This window comes from Macaca fascicularis, chromosome 12 (genome assembly GCF_037993035.2).
Source record: "Macaca fascicularis isolate 582-1 chromosome 12, T2T-MFA8v1.1".
NCBI classification, from domain to species: Eukaryota; Metazoa; Chordata; class Mammalia; order Primates; family Cercopithecidae; genus Macaca; species Macaca fascicularis.
Genome location: NC_088386.1, coordinates 77,744,411 through 77,766,418, shown reverse-complemented (window position 1 = coordinate 77,766,418; position 22,008 = coordinate 77,744,411). Strand labels below are relative to the sequence as shown.

The 22,008-nt window shown below is 36.4% G+C and overlaps 1 protein-coding gene across 12 annotated transcripts in view; it reads left to right on the top strand.

Annotated features, from left to right (window-relative positions):
* PDE1A (phosphodiesterase 1A) overlaps window positions 1-22,008 on the top strand; it is a 431,299-nt gene that overhangs the window by 367,208 nt on the left and 42,083 nt on the right. For 7 of the 12 annotated variants that reach the window (XM_065525726.2, XM_005573638.5, XM_065525725.2 and 4 more), the window contains 3 exons: window positions 9,502-9,583; window positions 12,003-12,126; window positions 12,515-12,702. In XM_065525726.2, coding sequence (XP_065381798.1) covers window positions 9,502-9,583; window positions 12,003-12,126; window positions 12,515-12,702 — 394 coding nt within the window. Of the gene's footprint in view, window positions 1-9,501; window positions 9,584-12,002; window positions 12,127-12,514; window positions 13,087-22,008 lie in introns of those variants that run through there. The other 5 variants (XM_045367346.3, XM_045367347.3, XM_045367344.3 and 2 more) reach the window with 1 other exon arrangement.

Genomic DNA, 22,008 nt, shown 5'->3' with positions numbered 1-22,008 from the left:
GCTACTCGGGGTTCAGGGACCCACTTGAGGAGACTGTCTGTCTGTTCTCAGATCTCAGACTCCGTGCTGGGAGAAGCACTACTCTCTTCAAAACTCAGTTGGAAATGCAGAAATCACCCATCTTCTGTGTCACTCACACTGGGAGCTGCAGACTGGAGCTGTTCCTATTCAGCCATTTTGGAAGCTCCCCTAAAACTGTTAGTTGCAGAAACATGATCATCTACATAAAAAACCTCAAGAGATCTACAAAAGGCTACTAGAATTAATAAATGAGTTTATTAGTTGTAAAACCAATTGTGTTTCTGTATACAAGCTGCAAACATTTTGAAAATAAAATTTGAAAACAGTATACTTTGTAACAGCATAAAATCATAAAATATTCGGGGATATCTTTAATTAAATGTATATGAAACCTCCACACTGCAAACTACAAAATATTGTTGAGAGAAGTTTTAAGACCTATATAAATGGAGAGATATATTATGTTAATGACTGAAAGACTCAATATTTCTAAGATGTCAGTTCTTCCAAAATTTTAATAAATTTAGCATAATCTTTATCAAAAATGTTAACAGGCTTATTTGTAGAAGTTGAAAGGCTGATTCTAAAATCTGTGTAGAAATATAAGAGTCTAAGGCAGCCAAAACAATTTTGAAAAAGATTAAAGAAGTTCGAGGACTTACACTTCCTCCTTACATGAGTTAGTATAAAGCTACAGTGATCACGGCACTGTTATTGGCATAAAGCATAGGGATAGGCAAATAGATCATTAAAATAGAGGAGTGATTTCAGAAACAGGCTCACATATGTAAAGTCATTTGATCTTCTACAAAGGCAACAAAACAACTACATGGGGAAAGGAAAATCTTTCCACAAAAGGAAATGGAACAGCAATTATTGAATATATTGGAAGAAAAGGAAACTGGTCCCCTACGTACACCTTACATAAAAACTAATTGAAAATTAAGGAGTTTAACACAAAACCTAAAACTATAAAGCTCTTAGAGGAAAACACAAGAGAAGATCTCTCTAATCTTGGGGGTAAATATTTCTTAGAGAAGACACATAAAATATTACTCATACAAGAAAAAAAAATGAAGTGGAAGAAAGCAAAATTCAAAATTCTGTTTTTCCAAAGGCACTATTAAGAAAATGCAAACCATAGACAGAGAGAAAATATTTGTACTACAAATGTCTGTCCAAGAACTTGTGTCCACTTTTGTATAGAACTCCAACAAATCAATAGTAAAAAGAAAATCAGGCCAATTTGAACAGATACTTTATAAAAGCAAATCTACAAGTAGGTAATACATACATACAAGTATGCTCGTTGTCTTTACTTATCAAAGAATTGTAAATTAAACCATAATGAAATATCATATAGCCCCATGAGAATGACTAAAATTAAAATAATTGACAATATAAAGTGTTGCCAAAAATGAGGAACAACTGGAGGTATCATGCATACATCACAGGTGGGAGGATAAATTATTACAAACACTCTGGAAAACTACTGGATATCATCTACTGAAGTTAATATGAAGGGATACTTAATATCCCTTAGTACCCAACACTTTTACCCCGAGATAAATTAGTGTTTATGCCCACTAAATGTCTTATATAGGAGCAGTCATCACAATACTATTTACAAAATCTCAATGCTAGAAACAGTCCAAATATTCATCAAAAATAGAAATGGATAAAAAATAAAACATGGTATAGTCATACAATGGAACATCATGCAACAATAAAAAATAGACTAATGATACAAATGACAATAAATCTCAAAAGAGTACATACTATAAATAAATTTATGTGAAGTTCAAAAATTGGCAAAATTAATATATGGTGATAGAAATCAGAACAGTAGGTACCTATATGGGTTAGGATTCCTTGGACGAGGTTAAGGCAACTTTCTGGGGGTAATGGAAATGCTCTACATCTTAACTGAGTGTTATACAAGTGTTCCTGTTTATACGCTTCAGATTGGCACACAAATTTCCCTTTATTTTTTTTTTTAAAGAGTATATCATAATGAAGGTAGCTCATCTCTGACTTAAAGAAGATCCTAAAATAATTCCTGTGGAAAAAAACAAAACTAAAATCCCAGAGACTCTTGAAGATTACCATTAGATCTCCAAATAATATCATGATTTGTATTATCCTTTTGTTTTACTGATTTCAAAACAAAGAATACCTGACAGGATCATGAGATTAATGAATTCAATGAAATTGAGTTCAGATCTTTTGAAAGTTCACCAATTTCTGGATTTTTTTTTTAAAAAAATGACTTTCAAATCCCCTTCAGAAACATATGCAGTAAAACAGAAAAATGTGGAGTTAAAGGTCAAAATAAGTAAGTTTGTACTGCCAACAAATTTGTCTTTCAAGCTAAACAAGGTTTTCTTTATGAAACTTATGCTGAAATATGATATTGATTCCAACAGGTAAAATGTTTTCTTGCATTGAACTAAATAAATCCCATAGTATTCTTACTTATTCTTAGTCATACTGCATAATGTACACCTTTGGAGGTAAATAAGCAATGAACCTGAAATTCCTTGGTGTATGTATTGCTCTGATTTGACGTAAGATATTGAACTGTGTCTATATATCTATGCAGATGTCCTAGAAATTAGCAGGACTGCAGTGGTTCTCATATGTTTTATTTTTGTTCATCCTCACATAGCCATCTGTAAAACTATCACTTTGTCAGACCCACAATACTGATGCCATTCTGCTATGCATTTAGCCAAAGTGACTGGGTTTTTCATCTCATACAGTGAAAACAGCACTTTTAGAAAGCAATTTGCAAATACGTGTCTTCATTCCTTTGGAAGGTACTAAGAATCTAAATACTGTGTCTTAAATTCCACCGGCTGTGCTAGAGATTTTGAGGTAAATCAAAGGAGGTCTGTCCAGAACTCATCATGGCCCTCAGTTACAGTTTAAATGTAAACATCTTGTGTTTCTTGTTAAAGACTGTATTTTATGTACATTGGTCAAACATAAGAAGCCTAATAATGTGAATTAGAGAGATCATTGGACTTGACTTTAGAAAACTCAAGGGTAAGCCCTAGCTTTTCATTCTTCCAGGAGTGGGAGAGATGAGTCTTCCCCTTCCTGTCTCCATATACCTTCTTACCTTTTCACATCCTGCCTACTTCCCAGGATGACTGTGAAGAACAAAGTGATAGAATAAATGTAAGAGGGCTTCAAATGTGAGGAATTGGTGGTATTTGTTATCCTGCTAGTCTATTTTAAGCTTTATAGTTTTCCAAGGCAAAGTATCAGTATACTACACCATTGCTTATGAAGTATTTTGTTGTTTGATAGTTACTTAATGCTGAATTTCTAAAGATCTGGGTGCAATTTAAAAGCACATTTCCAACACAATCATCAAGTTTAAAAAGTAGCCAATTCAGAGAAGCATTTTCCTTTTTGCTCTGCAGAATGTAATGCTAGACTTGCAATTCCTTCTATTGGTTTTGAACAAAATTAGAGCCTGGATAGAAATTCAAAAAATCAGAAAAGTAGCAAAGGAAGGAGCTGATTTTTAGAATTTTCCAAGAGCAACCTTTCAAGAAAGGTTCGTGTGTGTGTATGTGTGTGTGTGTGTGTGTGTGTGAATATTTCAGAAAAATGCAGATAAATTTTGTGATGTGTTAACTTCTAAATAATTTTCTTATTAGTTTGTCTACCAAACTCATTTTATTTAACAAATGGATTCAAAGAGACACTAAGAAACTTTTAAATGCTGTGTATTTCTGGAAGACAAGCTATTTATATTATTCTTAAAAATCCTATCAGCATTATCTCATTCTTTAGTGGTACTACTTTAGTTTCACCCTCTAAAGCCATGGGAAACTAGCCAGAGATCAGAATTGTATCCAGAATTTGCAGTCATGAGAAACACTGATTTCTGACTCTTGAATAAGCCACTAATGGTAAAAGGCAGTAGAGCAGGTTCTCATTTCCAAGGCATTTTTGCAACAAGCCTGTGATATTTATCAATACAATTAATGTCTCCTCGAGTTTTCACGCAGATCAACACGGTTGCCTCTACTGACAGTAATGGGTAGATTTGGAGGATGCTGCATTTATTTTAACTATGACTGATATAAGAGAGAGATCAGAGATGAACATACCAGCCAAAAAAAATAATCATTAGTAACAGAAGACAGGTTTTTGCTTTTTATTCTCCTCTTGAACACACATGTCAGGTTGGCAAGATAAGAAGTCAATGCAGTTAATTTTTTTACAAAAATAGTCACTTCCATCAAAATATGTTTGTATTTTAAACTAAATAACAATGACTACCTGAATTTTTCCCTTCCACTAGTTGTTTTGTGACACATGAAAAAAATATATATTTGAACAAAATCTGCATTTATTAATCATTATTACCTTGTTAGCCAAGAAGAAAAAAATAATTGGAAATGCAAGTTATTTGGAAGGAAAGGTCAAAATGTTTATTTTACCTTGAATTGTATACAGTCAGGTCTCTCTATTTTTAAACGTTGCTAGAAGTAGTATAAAGTGTTATTTCAAAATAAATTTCATTTTCCATAGTAATACAAATGTATTTAGTTAGTCCATTCTCAGCCAAGAATCTGGTTTTTTTTAAAAATCATAAACATAACCCCTAAAATTGCAGAAATGAAAAGAACTGTAGTTATGAGCCAAGATAACTTTAAATGTAAAAAAGGTTTTAGTTTCAAAAGCCATAAAAGTACTATAAACACCGGTTACACCAGGGGTTCTAATATTCCATAAAATATGTATAACACTCACAGAAATACAGTTATATCAGATCAATATTTTACTGAAATTGAATGTATTAGTTGCTGTAATTATTAAACGCTTAAATGTTTTTCGTGATGTTCTTCGAATTTAGAAAGGCCCATTTATAGAAGAAGTAAAGAAGGGTATAGGGCCTAAATTCCTGAAGTTTTCCAAATAAGGCTAAATTAGTGCATCCTTCTCTCCCAATCAAATTCTTCTATAGAACAAGAGGTCTCTCAAATCTCACCCTCAGCTGTAGAATGTCTCCGAAGGCTGTCCTTAGGAAAAGTGTCTCCTAAGCCCCTGTCCCTGTGGTCAGGGGCTTCCTGCATATTTGTTATTGAAGTTGCTTGTTTCTCTAATACTGAAGTTTCAATGAAGAGTTTTCTCAAAATTTCTGTACTTTACCCTGTCTTTTCTTCTTCATTAAAACAAAACAAAACAAGACTAGCCAGGCGCAGTGGCTCATGCCTGTAATCCCAACACTTTGGGAGGCTGAGGCGGATGGATCACAAGGTCAGGAGTTCAAGACCAACCTGGCCAATATGGTGAAACCCTGTCTCTACTAAAAATACAAAAATTAGCCAGGGGTAGTGGCAGGTGCCTGTAGTCCCATCTACTCGGGAGGCTGAGGCAGGAGAATCGCTTGAACCTGGGAGGCAGAGGTTGCAGTGAGCCGAGATCGTGCCACTGTACTTCAGCCTGGGTGACAGAGTGAGACTTCTCTCAAGAAAAAAACAAAACTATAGAAATTTTTTTGGTTTCAGAGAAATGCAAACAACAACAACAACAACAAAAAGGTGCTGTTATGTCATTGGATTTCATACCTTATTAATGGCTGTCAGAGCACTTTACAACGGTAGGAAAGCATTTAAAAACAATTACTAGTTCTCTGTTATAGACTTTCAGAGAAGAAACCTGAAGGATCTCCAGGGAATTGTAAAGACAGGTACAAGTTGTGGGGCCTGAGAACCTCAGGCTGCCTTGAGTTTCCATTTCGATGGGGCCACTTTTTCTACTTCCTCCTCCTTTTTAAAAGTGTATTTTGGCCCCCTGAAGGCAGCGTCCTCAAATGACAGCAAAACCTCCAAGAAAAATATAAACTCTTCTTTCACAATGCTTATTGTGATGACCTCTGCTTTTACCTTGATGGAAAATAAATATTCCCTATTCTGGGACAGAATGAGGAAATTATAAAGGTGGCCAAATCTATACTCAGAGATTCTAACATTCTCTTTATACAGAGTTCTAGTTCCTTCATAGTTTACCTACAGGGCCCCCTACTAATCTTGCACTCTTGGCCTTTATTCACCCTAAAGAGTAAATAACACTTTGAAATATTTATAAATAAATTAAATAATTGATGTACTTTAGCATTCAATGTGATTTGACAGTGAAAATTTAATATTCTAAATTAATTGTGGGGTACAGGAAGCAAATAGAATATAAAATCTTTGCTCCATCTATAGGAATGTCATCCCTGCATGTAACTGTCCTAAGCCCTATAGGAAAAATGTTGCCATTCAACATTCTATAAAATTTAACTCAAGAAAGTGGCCGGGCACAGTGGCTCACACCAGTAATCCCAGCACTCTAGGAGGCCGAGGCAGGTGGATTACTTGAGGTCAGGAGTTCGAGACTACCCTGGCCAACATGGTGAAACCTCATCTCTGCTAAAAATACAAAAAATTAGCTCAGCATGGTGGCAGGCGCCTGTAATCCCAGCTACTCGGGAGGCTAAGGTAGGAGAATTGCTTGAACCTGGGAGGCAGAGGTTACAGTGAACCAAGGTTGCGCCATTGCACTCCAACCTAGGCAACAAGAGTGAAACTCTGTCTCAAAAAAATAAGAAAATAAAAATAAAAGAAAGTAAATTATCATAATGCCTTTCTCAGGCCAAAGTTACCATTTGGGGGCCAAAGAGCTTGTACCACAGAGTATAAAAATACATCTATTACATTTGTGTCCTTAAAACACCAGATAGCAGCATCTTAACTAAAGAAAAAACAACAACAAAAAACAAACAAACAAACAAAAGTTAAATGTAGCTTAGCTGCATTTAATAGATACAGTCTTATAATATTTAGGGTTGTGCAAAAGTAATTGTGGTTTTTGCAATTTTAATTGCCAAAGATACAGCTGACTGTATCTTCTGACTCTAAGACTACTATTTTAACTGCAAAAACCACAATTACTTTTGCACCAACCTAACAAATACACACAAGAATAAAATGCAGTTGTATCTGCATATATTATATAAGCATCTCCAATATCAGGTTCCCAAGAGCCTATCAGCAGCTTTATTTCTATTTTATTTCATCAATAGTAATATTAGTATTAATATTTTAACATAAATGATTGATGACATTATTCTTGCACCTTATCCTCAACATGTCAGAAACCAAATCCATAATAGTATTAAATCTTTCCCCCACCCAGATGATCTGGTTTCCATTAGTGGCACCAACAGACCCCTCCCTCCTTTCCATTCACACTGGAAGCCAAGGAGTCATCCTTAACTCACCCCAAGTCATGTCTCATACTGCAGACAAACCAATCTTTCAAAAGTGGAAATCCTTTCTTGTCAATTCTTTGCTAGAAAAAAAGAGGGCGAAAAAGCTGATGCCTCTTTATTACATGCTAAATTAAGCACACTTCAATTTCCTGTGTTTTAAAACTGTTCAATATATTAGACATTATTAGACATCATAGTATATTAGACATAAATACCTTTAATTTGTACATATTGCATTCATATTGTTCCTATTATAAATTATGGGGTTTTTTTTTTTTTTGGTTTTTTTTTTTTTTTTTTTTGAGTTGGAGTCTTGCTCTGTCACCCAGGCTGGAGTGCAGTGGTGCGATCTTGGCTTACTGCAACCTCCACTTCCTGGGTTCAAGCGATTCTCCTGCCTCAGCCTCCTGAGTAGCTGGGACTACAAGCACAGGCCACCACACCCAGGTAATTTTTGTATTTTTAGTAGAGACAGTGTTTCACCATGTTGGCCAGGATGGTCTCAATCTCTTGACTTTGTGTTCCACATGCCTTGGCTTCCCAAAGTGCTGAGATTACAGGTGTGAGCCACCACGCCTGACCTAAGTTATGTTTCTTATTAGCTAAACTTAATGACTACTAAGTGGCAGGCACTGTCTTTATGCTTCATATAAATAGTCTTAGATAACCTCAGGATAGATACTATTATATCTATTATATTTTATCCCTAAAACAAGTAAATCAAGATCACAAAATTAGGTAACAGATAAGGAGAATTCATTTCAGCAAAGGTTGTGCTATGTCTGAAGTAACAGCAATAACCCCTAGAACAGCAGGGACTCAGCTGACTGTATCTTCTGACTCTAAGACTAGTGGCATTAATAATTCCCTTCCGTCTGTCCTTTAACCTGAGTATAAATAACAATTTCACATGGAATTAGTGTTATTATTATCCAGAGGAATTAGGGGAGTTACTAGCAGAGGTCACAGAAATTCTTATTCCTTATATTTTCTCTGAGTTATAACATAGTGAAATGTTCCTGTTTGTAACTAATTTTCCTATTTCTTTGATGGTCATATCTGGATTTTCCCCAACAATTCTGATTCCAGACTTTCTGCCTATAACTCTCATAATCAAAGGCATGGTTTAGGGGAACTGCTCTAGAAGATATTCTCAAAAAATTGTAAAGCTACATGTTGACATGACATTGTAAAGATTAGGATAGAAAGATGTTAATGGAAACAGAGTGAAAGGAAACCGTGGGTCCTTAGGTATTTTATCCTAAGTTATGGACTTACGATGCAAGGCTGGTGTTGCTCATGAAGGTATACAGCCAATAAATTAGGAGAAAATAGAATCTAAAACATTCTTTCAAATGGCCAGGCAATTGCAATGAACAAGAACAAGGAAGGATCCTCTCCTCTTTCTTTCATAAGCACATCTCCTTTAATGCAAAAGGAAAGAACCAAAGTTTAATAAACCTTGTGATATTAAAGGTTTGACCAGAACAGCAAACTTTGTTTTAGAAGATGAAAATTTAATTACTTCTCTTGAAGTAAAACCCAAATATAAATGGAATTCTTTAACATATGTGCTCAATTAATCTATTTTAGATGAGATCAAATAATAAAAAAATTGATATTTCAATTTTCTCTGAGGAGAAAATATTAAAATAAGTTTACGCACACTGAATGTAAGAATGTTGAAGAAATTCCTCATTATATGTTGTGGAAGATTTAATGAAACTTGGTTAATGAATAGAAAGGTGTTTCAAATCATATACTTTTAATTTTGAAAAACAGTTCTGTCACAAAATTTTGATACTTAAGGTCTGTTGATATACTTGGCATAAATGAATTAACTTGGATGGTTATATAAATGTCAGGTAACACACTAAGATGGCTAGCTATTTTATGGTGACTTTGGAAAATTCCAAAAGCAAACGTTTGTCTCTTAAAAGTCAAGGGATTGTAATGCCAAAGCAAGGTCTCCAGGTCCTGAAAACATTCATCATTTTTCTCCTTGCAAAATGTCCCCAAAAGGAGACCATCCAAGAAAAATTACATAAACTTGGACTATAGCTTTTGTTTTTATAAATAAGACTAAAGTATTCCTAATTAAGAAATGAAAGATATGAATTTTCTAGGCTTTGTATCTTAGGTTGCTCATTATTTTAGCTTCTCCAACCCAAGTCTATATTAATGTGCTTTTCTTTCTCCAGGGAGATAAAGAAGCTGAATTAGGGCTTCCCTTTTCCCCACTTTGTGATCGGAAGTCAACCATGGTGGCCCAGTCACAAATAGGTAATACTGATGATTTGTGGTGGCGGAAAGTGAGTGTGTGCTTGTCAGTTTTGAAATGTGTAAACCATGTTGTTTAAAGGGGTAACTTCCATGAAAACCTCACTCCATGTTCATGACACATTTGATTTTTAAATGGATCTCTATGGTGCTGAATAAGAATTATTGAAGCATTTTCACAAAATGAATTCAATAAAGTAACAGTAAATGTAATTGTTATCATGGTTCTAACCCTTTTACAAAATATAACATTGTCTTGTGTGGGAGACTATTTTATGTTATTTTATTGCTGATTACTGTTTTCTGTAATTTAATTCTTTAGACAGAGGTCAACTCAATGAAAATATTAGTGCACTTGTTCTATCACTAAGTTTCCATGGTATGCTTAATATAGTAGTGCACATTTCATTTGGAAAAATTTTCTCTCAGGACGTGAATAGATTAACCAACAACAGGAAATTTGCAAAATGATAATGCCCCCAACCACATTCATTCTTATCATCTGTATTTGGGTTGGGGACTTCAAGTCCAGTTCATTATTAAAACATATTATTGCTGTGTTGCATGACTCAAATACTTGTAATAATTATTCGCTGAACCAGCATTTTTGTTACTGAACAATACGATCAATAAACACAAGGATCACTTCTTACCTGTGTAGTTATGCTGCGGCACCACCCATCACAAAGCTTTGGGGCAGTCAGCTGTGGGAAAGCTGCGTGCTCCGACCTCTTCCCCTTCCCATCCATGTTTCAACAGCTGTTTTTCTAGAGACCATAACACAGGTGCCTATTCTTGCTTAGTAAGTGTAAATGTGGCAGGCTAAGGACCTGATGTGGCAAGCTACGAATGGAAGTTTCTGAGGCTTGTTGCTGTAATATAAATTGCAGCCATGTTAGTAAAGGTGACGCCCCAGTTGACAGTCTACACATCTCAGGCATTTAAGAACATAGACAGAACTGGCCGGACGCGGTGGCTCACACCTGTATTCCCAGAACTTTGGGAGGCCGAGGCGGGCAGATCACGAGTCAGGAAATCGAGACCATCCTGACTAACATGGTGAAACCCCATCTCTACTAAAAAATACAAAAAATTAGCCAGGCGTGGTGGCGGGCACCTGTAATCCCAGCTACTCGGGAGGCTGAGGCAAGAGAATCACTTGAACCCAGGAGGCAGAAGTTGCAGTGAGCCGAGATCGCGCCACTGCACTCCAGCCTGGGCGACAGAGTGAGACTCCTTCTCACACACACACAAAAAAGAACATAGAACTTAAAATAGTACCCTGGGTGGTCAGTTAACACTGATTTAACATGAAGGCATCCATTAAAACTATTGAAGTTTTATTAAATTAAAAATGTGTCTTATTATACATTAAAAGTAATGCAGTTACTTGAAATGTGAATTACTTTTATCCAAGCATTGGATGGACAATCTTTAAATGTGCATACTTTACAGGACATTATCACTTAAGAAGCCCCCCTCCAGCTATTCTTCTTTATTCGGGTGGTAGTCCATTGCTCTCAGATGTGTTTCCAACAACAAATTCTTGACTTGAGGCACCCACAGCTGTCCTGGGATCTGGGATATTGCCATGTACACAGACCTTAGAATAGGTTGTTGTCTCCTCCTCTGCCTAAACACGGGATGGAAAAGGCTTCCAGAGGACAATGCCCTTTTCTGTGTGTGTCATATTCTATCTTGACGAGTACTTTAAATGTAAAAGTCTTCATTCAATACTGACATCTCAAAGTGGTGGGATTAATGCTGTCTCCCAGAGATGTTACTTTTCTCTTCACTGATTTGACAGAACACACCCACATGCTGTGAACTAACACTTTACATCCAGAGAACAATAAACAGCCATTTGAAATATTAACACACTGGCAGAAAGCTCTGACTGATATAGTAAGAAACAAAAAGCAATTGTCGTCCTGTTACCTGAGAAAAACCTTCAATTACTTAATTTCTTTGGAGCTTAGATATGATTTCTTGTTAGTAAATAATGAAATCCAAAATGTACATGATGTGCTTTCAAAAAGGATAATGATCCCTGTTGATGAGAGAAAACTATAGTCACTATCATTGGATCTAAATTTATTGTTAGCAATAGTGTATTATTTAAGGCTGAATAGTAAATAGAAAAGTCAATATATTTGAGTTAACAAGCTTAAATTGCGTCACTTCCATGGCTTCAAGTACTATTTTATAGAGCAGTTGAACCATCTCTAAAGATTGTTATTAGATTAAAACAATACAAAGGGTAAGCAGAACCAGTATTTTAGTTGATACTCGCTATCCCAGGATTGTGAGAGGCTCTTCATTATTTCTGATTTCAGAATTCAGGAAATTGTAACACTTGAATTTCTCTCTCTCTCTCTCTCTCTCTCTCTCTCTCTCTCTCTCTTCATTTTGGCTTTTGTAGGTTTCATCGATTTCATAGTAGAGCCAACATTTTCTCTTCTGACAGACTCAACAGAGAAAATTGTTATTCCTCTTATAGAGGAAGCCTCAAAAGCCGAAACTACTTCTTCCTATGTGGCAAGCAGGTATGATATTTTCTTTTTTGCATCATTTTTCATCTTTGTGATGTTTAGTAACCTTTTCCTTAATGATTATCTATATTTCTCACATCTAGGCAGAGAATTCTCACAAGAATTATTAGGGAGTATTGCCACCTAGTGGCTTTATATTATATTGCATCTGCCTTTGAGAACTGAAGTTTAATACACAAAATATGAAATACTAAGGTTTGTACTAAGGAGAATCCAGTGTGGGGTGGGAGAGAAAAGAGGTGAGCAGCTGCCACGTGCTCAGAACTTGTACTGACCATCTACTACCCTGCTTTTCTAGTCGGTTTTGTAAAGTTTTTCAGGTTTTCCTCGTTCACCCCATATCCTGATGGTGTTCTTTGGTTTGTTTGGTTGTTACTGTTAGCTCAACCACCATTGTGGGGTTACACATTGCTGATGCACTAAGACGACCAAATGCAAAAGGTTCCATGAGCGATGGGTCCTATTCCTCAGACTACTCCCTTGCAGCAGTGGACCTGAAGAGCTTCAAGAACAACCTGGTGGACATCATTCAGCAGAACAAAGAGAGGTGGAAAGAGTTAGCTGCACAAGGTAGTGTTGTTTATGAGGCTTTACTGCCATCTCGCTCTGTCTTCACTTCTCCTCTAAGAGTTTCAATTATTTCTTCTAGATTTCTTCTTCTATAGAATGTGTAAGCCCTTGATGGCATTTGGAATTTGGCTACTCTTTGATTATTCATGAGAAAGTTGGCTCATTTATTAGATAAAAAGAGGTTCTGGTTTGTTTGTGCCACATGGGCTGCAGATATGTGCATCAGTGGGTGGTGGCAAACTAGATACTGAAAGATGAGATAATGAAATGGTGACAAAACTTTGTGCTACAATATAGACTCCTGTGCTTTCGTAGAGGTACTTTCCAGCCTGGATTTTACTTGGCAAGTAGCTTTTGTGTTGCATTAAAGGTGTTATCACTTCATGTCAGAGACTTGGGTGTGTTTTTTTCTGTTTCACTAAGTTGCTTTTTTGACTCAGAATTTTGACAAGAATTGGGGAAATCATTAGTAATCAACCACCACAGAAATCGAATGGGAAGGTAGCTATAGTTATTTCTAACATATTAGCTGCTTCAAATTAATTAGTCCATTTAGTAGGTTTGTGAGTCGGTATCCAAACAGTTATTATCTTTCGTGCAGGAATTAGCTTTTATATCCAGATCTGGCCTCTGCCTCTTCTCACACTCATTCCCACAGCTCTGCCTCCCTCATACACTACACTCCCTGCACAATGGCCTCTTGGAAGTTTAAAATACTCCAGGGTCTTTGTAGTTATTTTTTCAACCAGAAATTTTTTTCCTTATGCTTTTTGCAGCTTTAGTATACTCAGGAATAAACTTATTTTTCTTAAAATGCATAATATAACATCAAAATAGAGTGTTAAATCACATTTATAGTCAGAGGAACACAATATTGAAAAGTTTTCAATTATCCCAAAAGTCAACCATAAATATAACATGTTTCCAGTGAAAATTCCAATATATTTTTCATAGAATTTAACAAATTGATCCTAAAATCTATATAGTATTGCAAATAGCTAAGAATAGTCAAGACAATCCCGAAGGATAATAAAAGAGGAAAAGAGGAGCACTTGCTGTATATCAGAATTTACTCTTATACTGAAGTAATAAAGTCAGTGTGACTGTGATGCAGAGATAATAAGATGGGCCTCAGGAATAGATCAGAGAGCCAGAAATAACACATTAATTCCTGCAGAACTTGACAGATGACAGACACACACATTCATATATTCAATCTTTTATATGTTCTCACATATTTGCCATTATGATGTTCTTCATTTCTTCCTGTGTCTGAGCTACTATTTGGTGTCATTTCTCTTCATACTGGAGTATTTCCTTAAGTATTTTCTTATAACACAGTTATGCTGACAATTAGATTTTCTTAATCTGGGAATGTCTGTATCTTACTTTTATTTATGAATAATTTTACTTGATTTAGAATTGTTGAATAATTTTTTTTTTCTGTTAGCACTTTCAATGTGTCCTTCTATTGCCTCTGGCTTCCGTAGTTTCTGATACAGTGTTGACCAAAAATAAATTGTATTGTTGCTGTACTGAGTCTTATTTTTTTCTTTCTGTTTTCTAGACTTTATTTTGACTTTCAGCAATTTGATGATGATATATCTAGGGTTTTTTTTTCAATATTCTACTTAGTGTTCATTGAGCTTCTTAAATGCATACATTAATAATTTGCATCAAATTTGGGAAGCTTTCTGCCATTTTGTTCAATGTTTTTCTTCTGCCTCTTTTTCTCTGTTCTCTCGTTCTGAAGATCCTGTTATGCGTAACTTAGGATTCTGGAAATTGTCCCGGATGCTCTGGATCTCTCTCAATTTCTTTAATTGTCCTTCCTTCTTTCCTTCCTTCCTTCCTTCCTTTTTCATTCATTTTTGATTGGCTGTTTTCTAATGATTTATCTTCAAGTTTACTGTTTCTTTCTCTGCCACCTCAATCCTACTGTTGATTTCACTGAATTAACTTTTTATCTCAGCTACTTTTTTTCAATTTTATTATTTCCATTTGCTTATTTTTTATAATGTCTATTTCTCTTGATATTTTATATTTTCATTCATTGTTAGCATATTTTCCTTTAATTCTTCAAAATTATTTTCTTTAATTTTAAAAACATATTTTAAAAACTTGTCTTGAATTTTTTTAGATCAATTTTAAAACTGACTATATAAATGGCCTCTCTATGGCTCTCTAATTTCTAGGATTTTTCTATGAAATCCTGCTGGTCTACCATTTACCCCAACTTGCACCCCAACCTTAGCCTGGCAAAGCTTGGGACTTTTCCCATCTAGTCTAAGCAGATTCACCATTTTATGTTCAAGTAACCAGAATTACTTGCTTCTTTCCCATTCCAAGTTGATTCTATCACATCCAGCAGGAAGGTTGGCTTTTGCTTCCATTCCCAGGTCAGAGTTGGAGAGGAAGATGGAGGAATGGGAGTAACTTCAGGCAAGGAGGTCACAGGCTCCTGCAATTTTTACCTGAATGTCCAAGAATTTTTCAAGAATAAATGTTTCTCAAATTATTATGTCCCTTTGATTGATTTCCAGAGTCATTGAACAGTTGTTTTTATTAATGCTGTCTAGTTTTACACTCTTTTTTTAAGAAGAGAAAATACTCGACTTCTTTACATCACTATAGCAGGAAGTCTTCCTCTTCACCATAGGTTTTAAGAGAATTAAATGAATTTATTAATATAATTTGCTTAGAAGTGTCTAGAGTACTAAGTGCTATATGAGTTTGCTGTTATCACTATAACTATTATTTATTATGTTTCTGCCATGTGTTCTAGAAATAAGGGTTATAGGGCTATTATATAGTAACTAGGGGTATCCCTAATGCTGAATTCTAAATCCAGCAAAACTATTCAGAAATAAAGAAAATTAAAGACATTACCAGATTAAGAAAATCAAATTACTATGGAAATTGGGGATACTTTCTCTATAATAAGCCAGTAAGGAAAAACTTCACTGAGGAAGAAATAATTTAAATAAATACACAACGGAGGTTAGAAAGAGAACCATGGAGAGGCCTGGGAGGGTGGGGGGTAACAAATTTTTAAACAAAGGGATTGGCTAGCACATTATGTAGGAGACCGAGCTTGCCTGACATGCCAGAAACAATAAGAAGGGCAGTGAAGCAGGAAGAAATTGAACAAGAAGGAATAATGTAGGCGATGTGATGGGTGGGCAATGTGGTGCCTGACCTTTGGTTTTGGCTCAAGAAAGACAGGAAACCAAATGTAGAGTTTTGAGGAAAAAAAGTTGATTGATATGAACTGAGGTTTCAAAAGGATTACTCTGCTACAGAATGGAAAATATTCTTTTGTTTGGGTAGTAAAAATAGAAACAAGGAGATCAGAAAGAAGGCTGTTGTTCATAACCCAGGAGAAGTATGGGAACTTAGACCAGGTAGTAATGGTTGAGAGGGTGTATAATTTCTAGATACATAAAGACTGTGGCTTAAACCAGTATGCATGAGTAGAAGGAGGGTAAGCAAAAAGAGATTGGATTCTGGATATCCAGGTATTTTGAAAGCTGAACTGATAGGATTTGTTATCAGATTAGATGTAGGAAACAAAGTGAAGAGAAGAATCAAGAATGATGCCAGATTTTTTGGTTTTCTTACACATTACTTGTATATAGGTAAAATTATATAATCATTTCATGGAACAATTTGGCACTCTGTAGGAAATTTAAAGATGCATGTGCCATACTTCTTGACAATTTTACCTCTATATTTTTACCCCAGAGAGACTTTTGCGCATATGCATCAAAGACATGTCTAAAATATTCATAGCAGCATTGTTCACGAGTGCAAAATAAAGTGGAAAAAACAGTAAAATTGATTTATATACTATAGTATGTACATATTATGGAACAGCATAAAACTGTTAAAATTTAACTAATCACCAACAGGAATGAAAGACACAGTGTTGTGCAAAATAAGCAAACTGCTGGACTTTAGTAGGTGGTTTTCCTCTGACAGTGCGAAGGAGTCTGGGAGGTTTGGACTAAGCAAAATTCACCACAACGCAGCAAAGCGGCTGTGCCCAGCCTGCTTCTCTAGGTTCCTCCTCACTGGGCAGGGCATCTCTGCAGGAAATCCAGCAGCTCCAGTCAGGGGCTTACAGACAGGACTCTCAACTCCCTGGGACAGAGCACCTAAGGGGAGAGGAGGCTGCAGTTGCAGGTTCCACGGATTTAATCTTTCCTGTCTGCCGGCTCTGAAGAGAGCAGCTGACCCTAACAAGGGCGACTGTCTCAGCACAGTGCACCAGCTCTGCTAAGGGACAGACTGCTTCCTCAATCAGGTTCCAGACCTTGTGCCTCTTGACTGGGAGAGACCTCCCAACAGTGGTCAACAGACACCTCATCCAGGAGAGCTGAAGCTTCCAGAGGAAGGAGCAGACAGCAATCTTTGATGTTCTGCAACCTCCATTGGTGACAGGGTCTGAAGTGGACTCCCATCAAACTGCAGCAGACCTGCAGAAGAGGGATCTAACTGTTAGAAGAAAAACTAACAAACAGAAAGCAACAATAACAAAAGCATCAACAAAAATGACCTCCCACAAAACCCCATCCAAAGGTTATCAGCCTCAAAGATCAAAGGTAGATAAATCCAGTCACAAAGATGACCTGGAAGATGAGGAAGATGAGGAAGAAACAGTGCAAAAACGCTGAAAATTCCAAAGGCCAGAATGCCTCTTCTCCTCCAAATGATTGTGACACTGCTCCAGCAAGGACACAGAACTGGACAGAGAATGAGATGGGTTAATTGACAGAAGTAGGCTTCAGAAGATGGGTAATAACAAACTCTGCTGAGCTAAAGGAGCATGTTCTAACCCAATGCAAAGAAGCTAAGAACCTTGATAAAAGGTTACAGGAGCTGCTAACTAGAATAACCAGTTTAGAGAAGAACATAAATGACCTGATGGAGATGAAAAACACAGCACAAGAACATCGTGAAGCATATACAATTATCAATAGCTGAATAAATCAAGCAGAAGAAAAGATATCAGAGTTTGAAGATCATCTTGCTGAAATAAGGCATGCAGACAAGATTAGAGAAAAACTAATGAAAAGCAATGAACAAAACCTCTGAGAAATGTGGGACTGGGTGAAGAGACTGAAGCTGTGATTAATTGGAGTACCTGAAAGAGACTGGGAGAATGGAATCAAGTTGGAAAACACACTTCAGGATATTATCCAGGAGAACTTCCCCAACCTAGCAAGACAGGCCAACATTCAAATTCAGGAAATACAGAGAACACCACTAAGATACTCCATGAGAAGATCAACGCCAGGGCACATAATTATCAGATTCTCCAAGGTTGAAACATAGGAAAAAATGTTAAGGGCAGCCAGAGAAAAAGGTCAGGTCACCTATAAAAGGAAGCTCATCAGACTAACAGCAGATCTCTCAGCAGAAATCCTACAAGTCAGAAGAAAGTGGGAGCAATATACAATATTCAATATTCAGCAGTCTTAAAGATAAGAATTTTTCAACCCAGAATTTCATATCCAGTCAAATGAAGATTCACAGGAGAAGGAAAAATAAAATCCTTTGCAGACAAGCAAATACTAACGGATTTCACCACCACCAGGCCTCCCTTGAAAGAGCTCCTGAAGGAAGCACTAAATATAGAAAGGAAAAACCAGTATCAGTCACCGCAAAAACACACCAAAATATAAAGACCAACGACAGTAGGAAGAAACTACATCAACTAGTGTGCAAAATAACCAGCTAGTATCATGGCGACAGAATCAAATTCACATATAACAATATCAACCTTAAATGTAAATGGGCCAAATGCCCCAATTAAAAGACACAGACTGTCAAATTGGATAAAGAATCAAGACCCAATGGTGTGCTGTATTCAGGAGATCCATCTCATGTGCAAAGACACACATAACCTCAAAATAAAGGAATGGAGGAAAATTCACCAAGCAAAAGAAAGCAGGGGTTGCAATTCTAGTCTCTGATAAAACACACTTGAGGGCCAGCACAGTGGCTCACATCTGTAATCCCAGCACTTTGGGAGGCTGAGGCAGGTGGGTCACAAGGTCAGGAGATGGAGACCATCCTGGTCAACATGGTGAAACCCCAACTCTACTAAAAATACAAAAATTAGCTGGGCATGGTGGCGTGTGCCTGTAATCCCAGCTACTCAAGAGGTTGAGGCAGGAGAATCACTTGAACCTGGGAGGCGGAGCTTGCAATAAGCCAAGATTGAGGCTGCACTCCAGCCTGGTGACAGAGCAAGACTCCAACTCAAGAAAGAAAATAAAAAAATGGAAAACAGACTTGAAACCAACAAAGATCATAAAAGACAAAGAAGGCCATTACATAATGGTAAAGGGATCAATTCAACAAGAAGAGCTAACTATCCTAAATATATGTGAACCCAATACAGGAGCACCCAGATCACAAAACAAGTTCTTAGAGACCTATAAAGACACTTAGATTCCCACACAATAATAGTGGGAGACTTTAACAGCCCACTGTCAATATTAGACAGTTCAACGAGACAAAATTAACAAGGATATTCAGGACTTGAACTCAGCTCTGGATCAAGTGGACATAATAGACATCTACCAAACTTTCCACCACAAATCAACAGAATATACATTCTTCTCAGTATTCTAAAATTGACCACACAATTGGAAGTAAAACACTTCTCAGCAAATGCAAAAGAACTTAAATAATAACAAACAGTCTCTCAGACCACAGTGGTATCAAATTAGAACTCAGGATTAAGAAACTCACACAAAACCACACAACTACATGGAAATTGAACAACCTGCTCCTGAATGACTCCTGGGTAAATAATGAAATTAAGGCAGAAATCAAGAAGTTCTTTGAAACCAATGAGAATAAAGAAACAATGTACCAGAATCTCTGGGACACAGCTAAAACCGTATTAAGAGGGAAATTTATAGCACTAAATGCCCACATCAGAAAGCTAGAAAGATCTCAAATCAACACCCTAACGTCACAATTAAAAGAACTAGGAAAGCAAGAGCAATCAATTCAAAAGCTAGCAGAAGTCAATAAATAACTAAGATCAGAGCAGAACTGAAGGAGATAGAACATGAAAAACCCATCAAAAACACAATGAATCCAGGAGCTGCTTTTTCAAAAAAATTAAGAAAATAGGTAGACTGCTGGCTAGACTAATAAAGAAGAAAAGAGAGAAAAACAACATAGACATAATAAAAGATGATAAAGGGATATAACCACTGATCCCACAGAAATACAAACTACCATCAGAGAACACTCTAAACACCTCTGTGCAAACAAACTAGAAGAAATTGATAAATTTCCGGACACATATACTCTCCCAAGACTTAACCAGGAAGACTCGAAATCCTTGAACAGACCAAAAACAAGTTTTGAAATTGAGGCAGTAATTAATAGCCTACCAACCAGAAAAATCCCAGGACCAGATGGATTCACAGCCAAATTCTACCAAGGATACAAAGAGGAGCAGGTACCATTCCTTCTGAAACTATTCCAAACAATTGAAAAGCAGGGAATCCTCCCTAACTCATCTTATGAGGCCAGCATCATCCTATTACTAAAACCTGGCAGAGACACAACCAAAAAAAGAAAATTTCAGACGAATATTCCTGATGAACATCAATGCAAAAATCCTCAATAAAATACTGGCAAACTGAATCCAGCAGCACTTCAAAGAGCTTATCCACCATGATCAAGTCAGCTTTATCCCTGGGATGCAATAAACATAATCCATCACATAAACCGAACCAATGACAAAAACCACATGATTATCTCAATAGATGCAGAAAGGCATTTTATAAAATTCAACATCCCTTCATGTTAAAAAACTCTCAATAAATTAGGTATTGGTAGAACATATTTCAAAATAATAAGAGCTATGTATGACAAACCCACAGCCAATATCATATTGAAGGGGCAAAAGCTGGAACCGTTCCCTTTGAAAACTGGCACAAGACAAGGATGCCCTCTCTCACCACTCCTATTCAACGTAGTCCTGGAAGTTCTGGCCAGGGCAATCAGGCAAGAGAAAGAAATAAAGTCTATTCAAATAGGAAGAGAGGAAGTCAAATTGTCTCTGTTTGCAGATGACATGATTCTATATTTGGAAAACCCCATCACCTCAGCCCCAAAACTCTTTAAGCTGATAAGCAACTTCAATATAGTCTCGATATACAAAATAAATGTGTAAAAATTGCAAGCATTTATATACCCCAACAATAGACGAGGAGAGAGCCAAATCATGAATGAATGAACCCATTCACAATTGCTACAAAGAGAATAAAATGCCTAAAAATACAGCTAACGAGGGATGTGAAGGACCTGTTCAAGGAGAACTACAAACCATTCTTCAAGGAAAAAAGAGGACACAAACAAATGGAAAATCATACCATACTCATGGATAAGAAGAACCAATATCATGAAAATGGCCATACTGCCCAAAGGAATTTATAGATTCAATGCTATTTCCATCAAACTACCATTGACATTCTTCGCAGAATTAGAAAAAACTACTTTAAATTTCATACAGAACCAAAAAGGAGTCCATATAGCTAAGACAATCCCGAGCAAAAAGAACAAAGCTGGAGGCATCACATTACCTGACTTCAAACTATACTACAAGGCTACGGTAACCAAAACAGCATGGTACTGGTACCAAAACAAATATATAGACCAATGGAACAGAACAGAGACCTCAGAAATAACACCACACATCTACAACCATCTGATCGTCAACAATCCTTACAAAAACAAGCAATGGGAAAAGGATTTCCTATTTAATAAATGGTGCTGGGAAAACTGGCTAGCCATATACAGAAAACTGAAACTGAACTCTTTCCTTACACCTTATACAAAAATTAACTCAAGATGGATTAAGGACTTAAATGTAAAACCCAAAACCATAAAAATCCTGAAAGAAAACCTAGGCAATACCATTCAGGACATAGGCATGGGCAAAGACTTCATGACAAAAACACCAAAAGCAATTGCAACAAAAGCCAAAATTGACAAATGGGATGTAACTAAACTAAGGAGCTTCTGCATTGCGAAAGAAACTATCATCAGAGTGAATAGGCAACCTACAGAATGGGAGAAAATACTTGCAATCTACCCATCTAGCAAAGACATGGAATCAACCAAAATGCCCATCAATTATAGATTGGTTAAAGAAAATGTGGTACATATACACCATAGAATACTATGAAGCCATAAAAAAGAATGAGATCATATCTTTTGCAGGGACATGGATGAAGCTGGGAGCCATCATCCTCATCAAACTAACACAGGAAC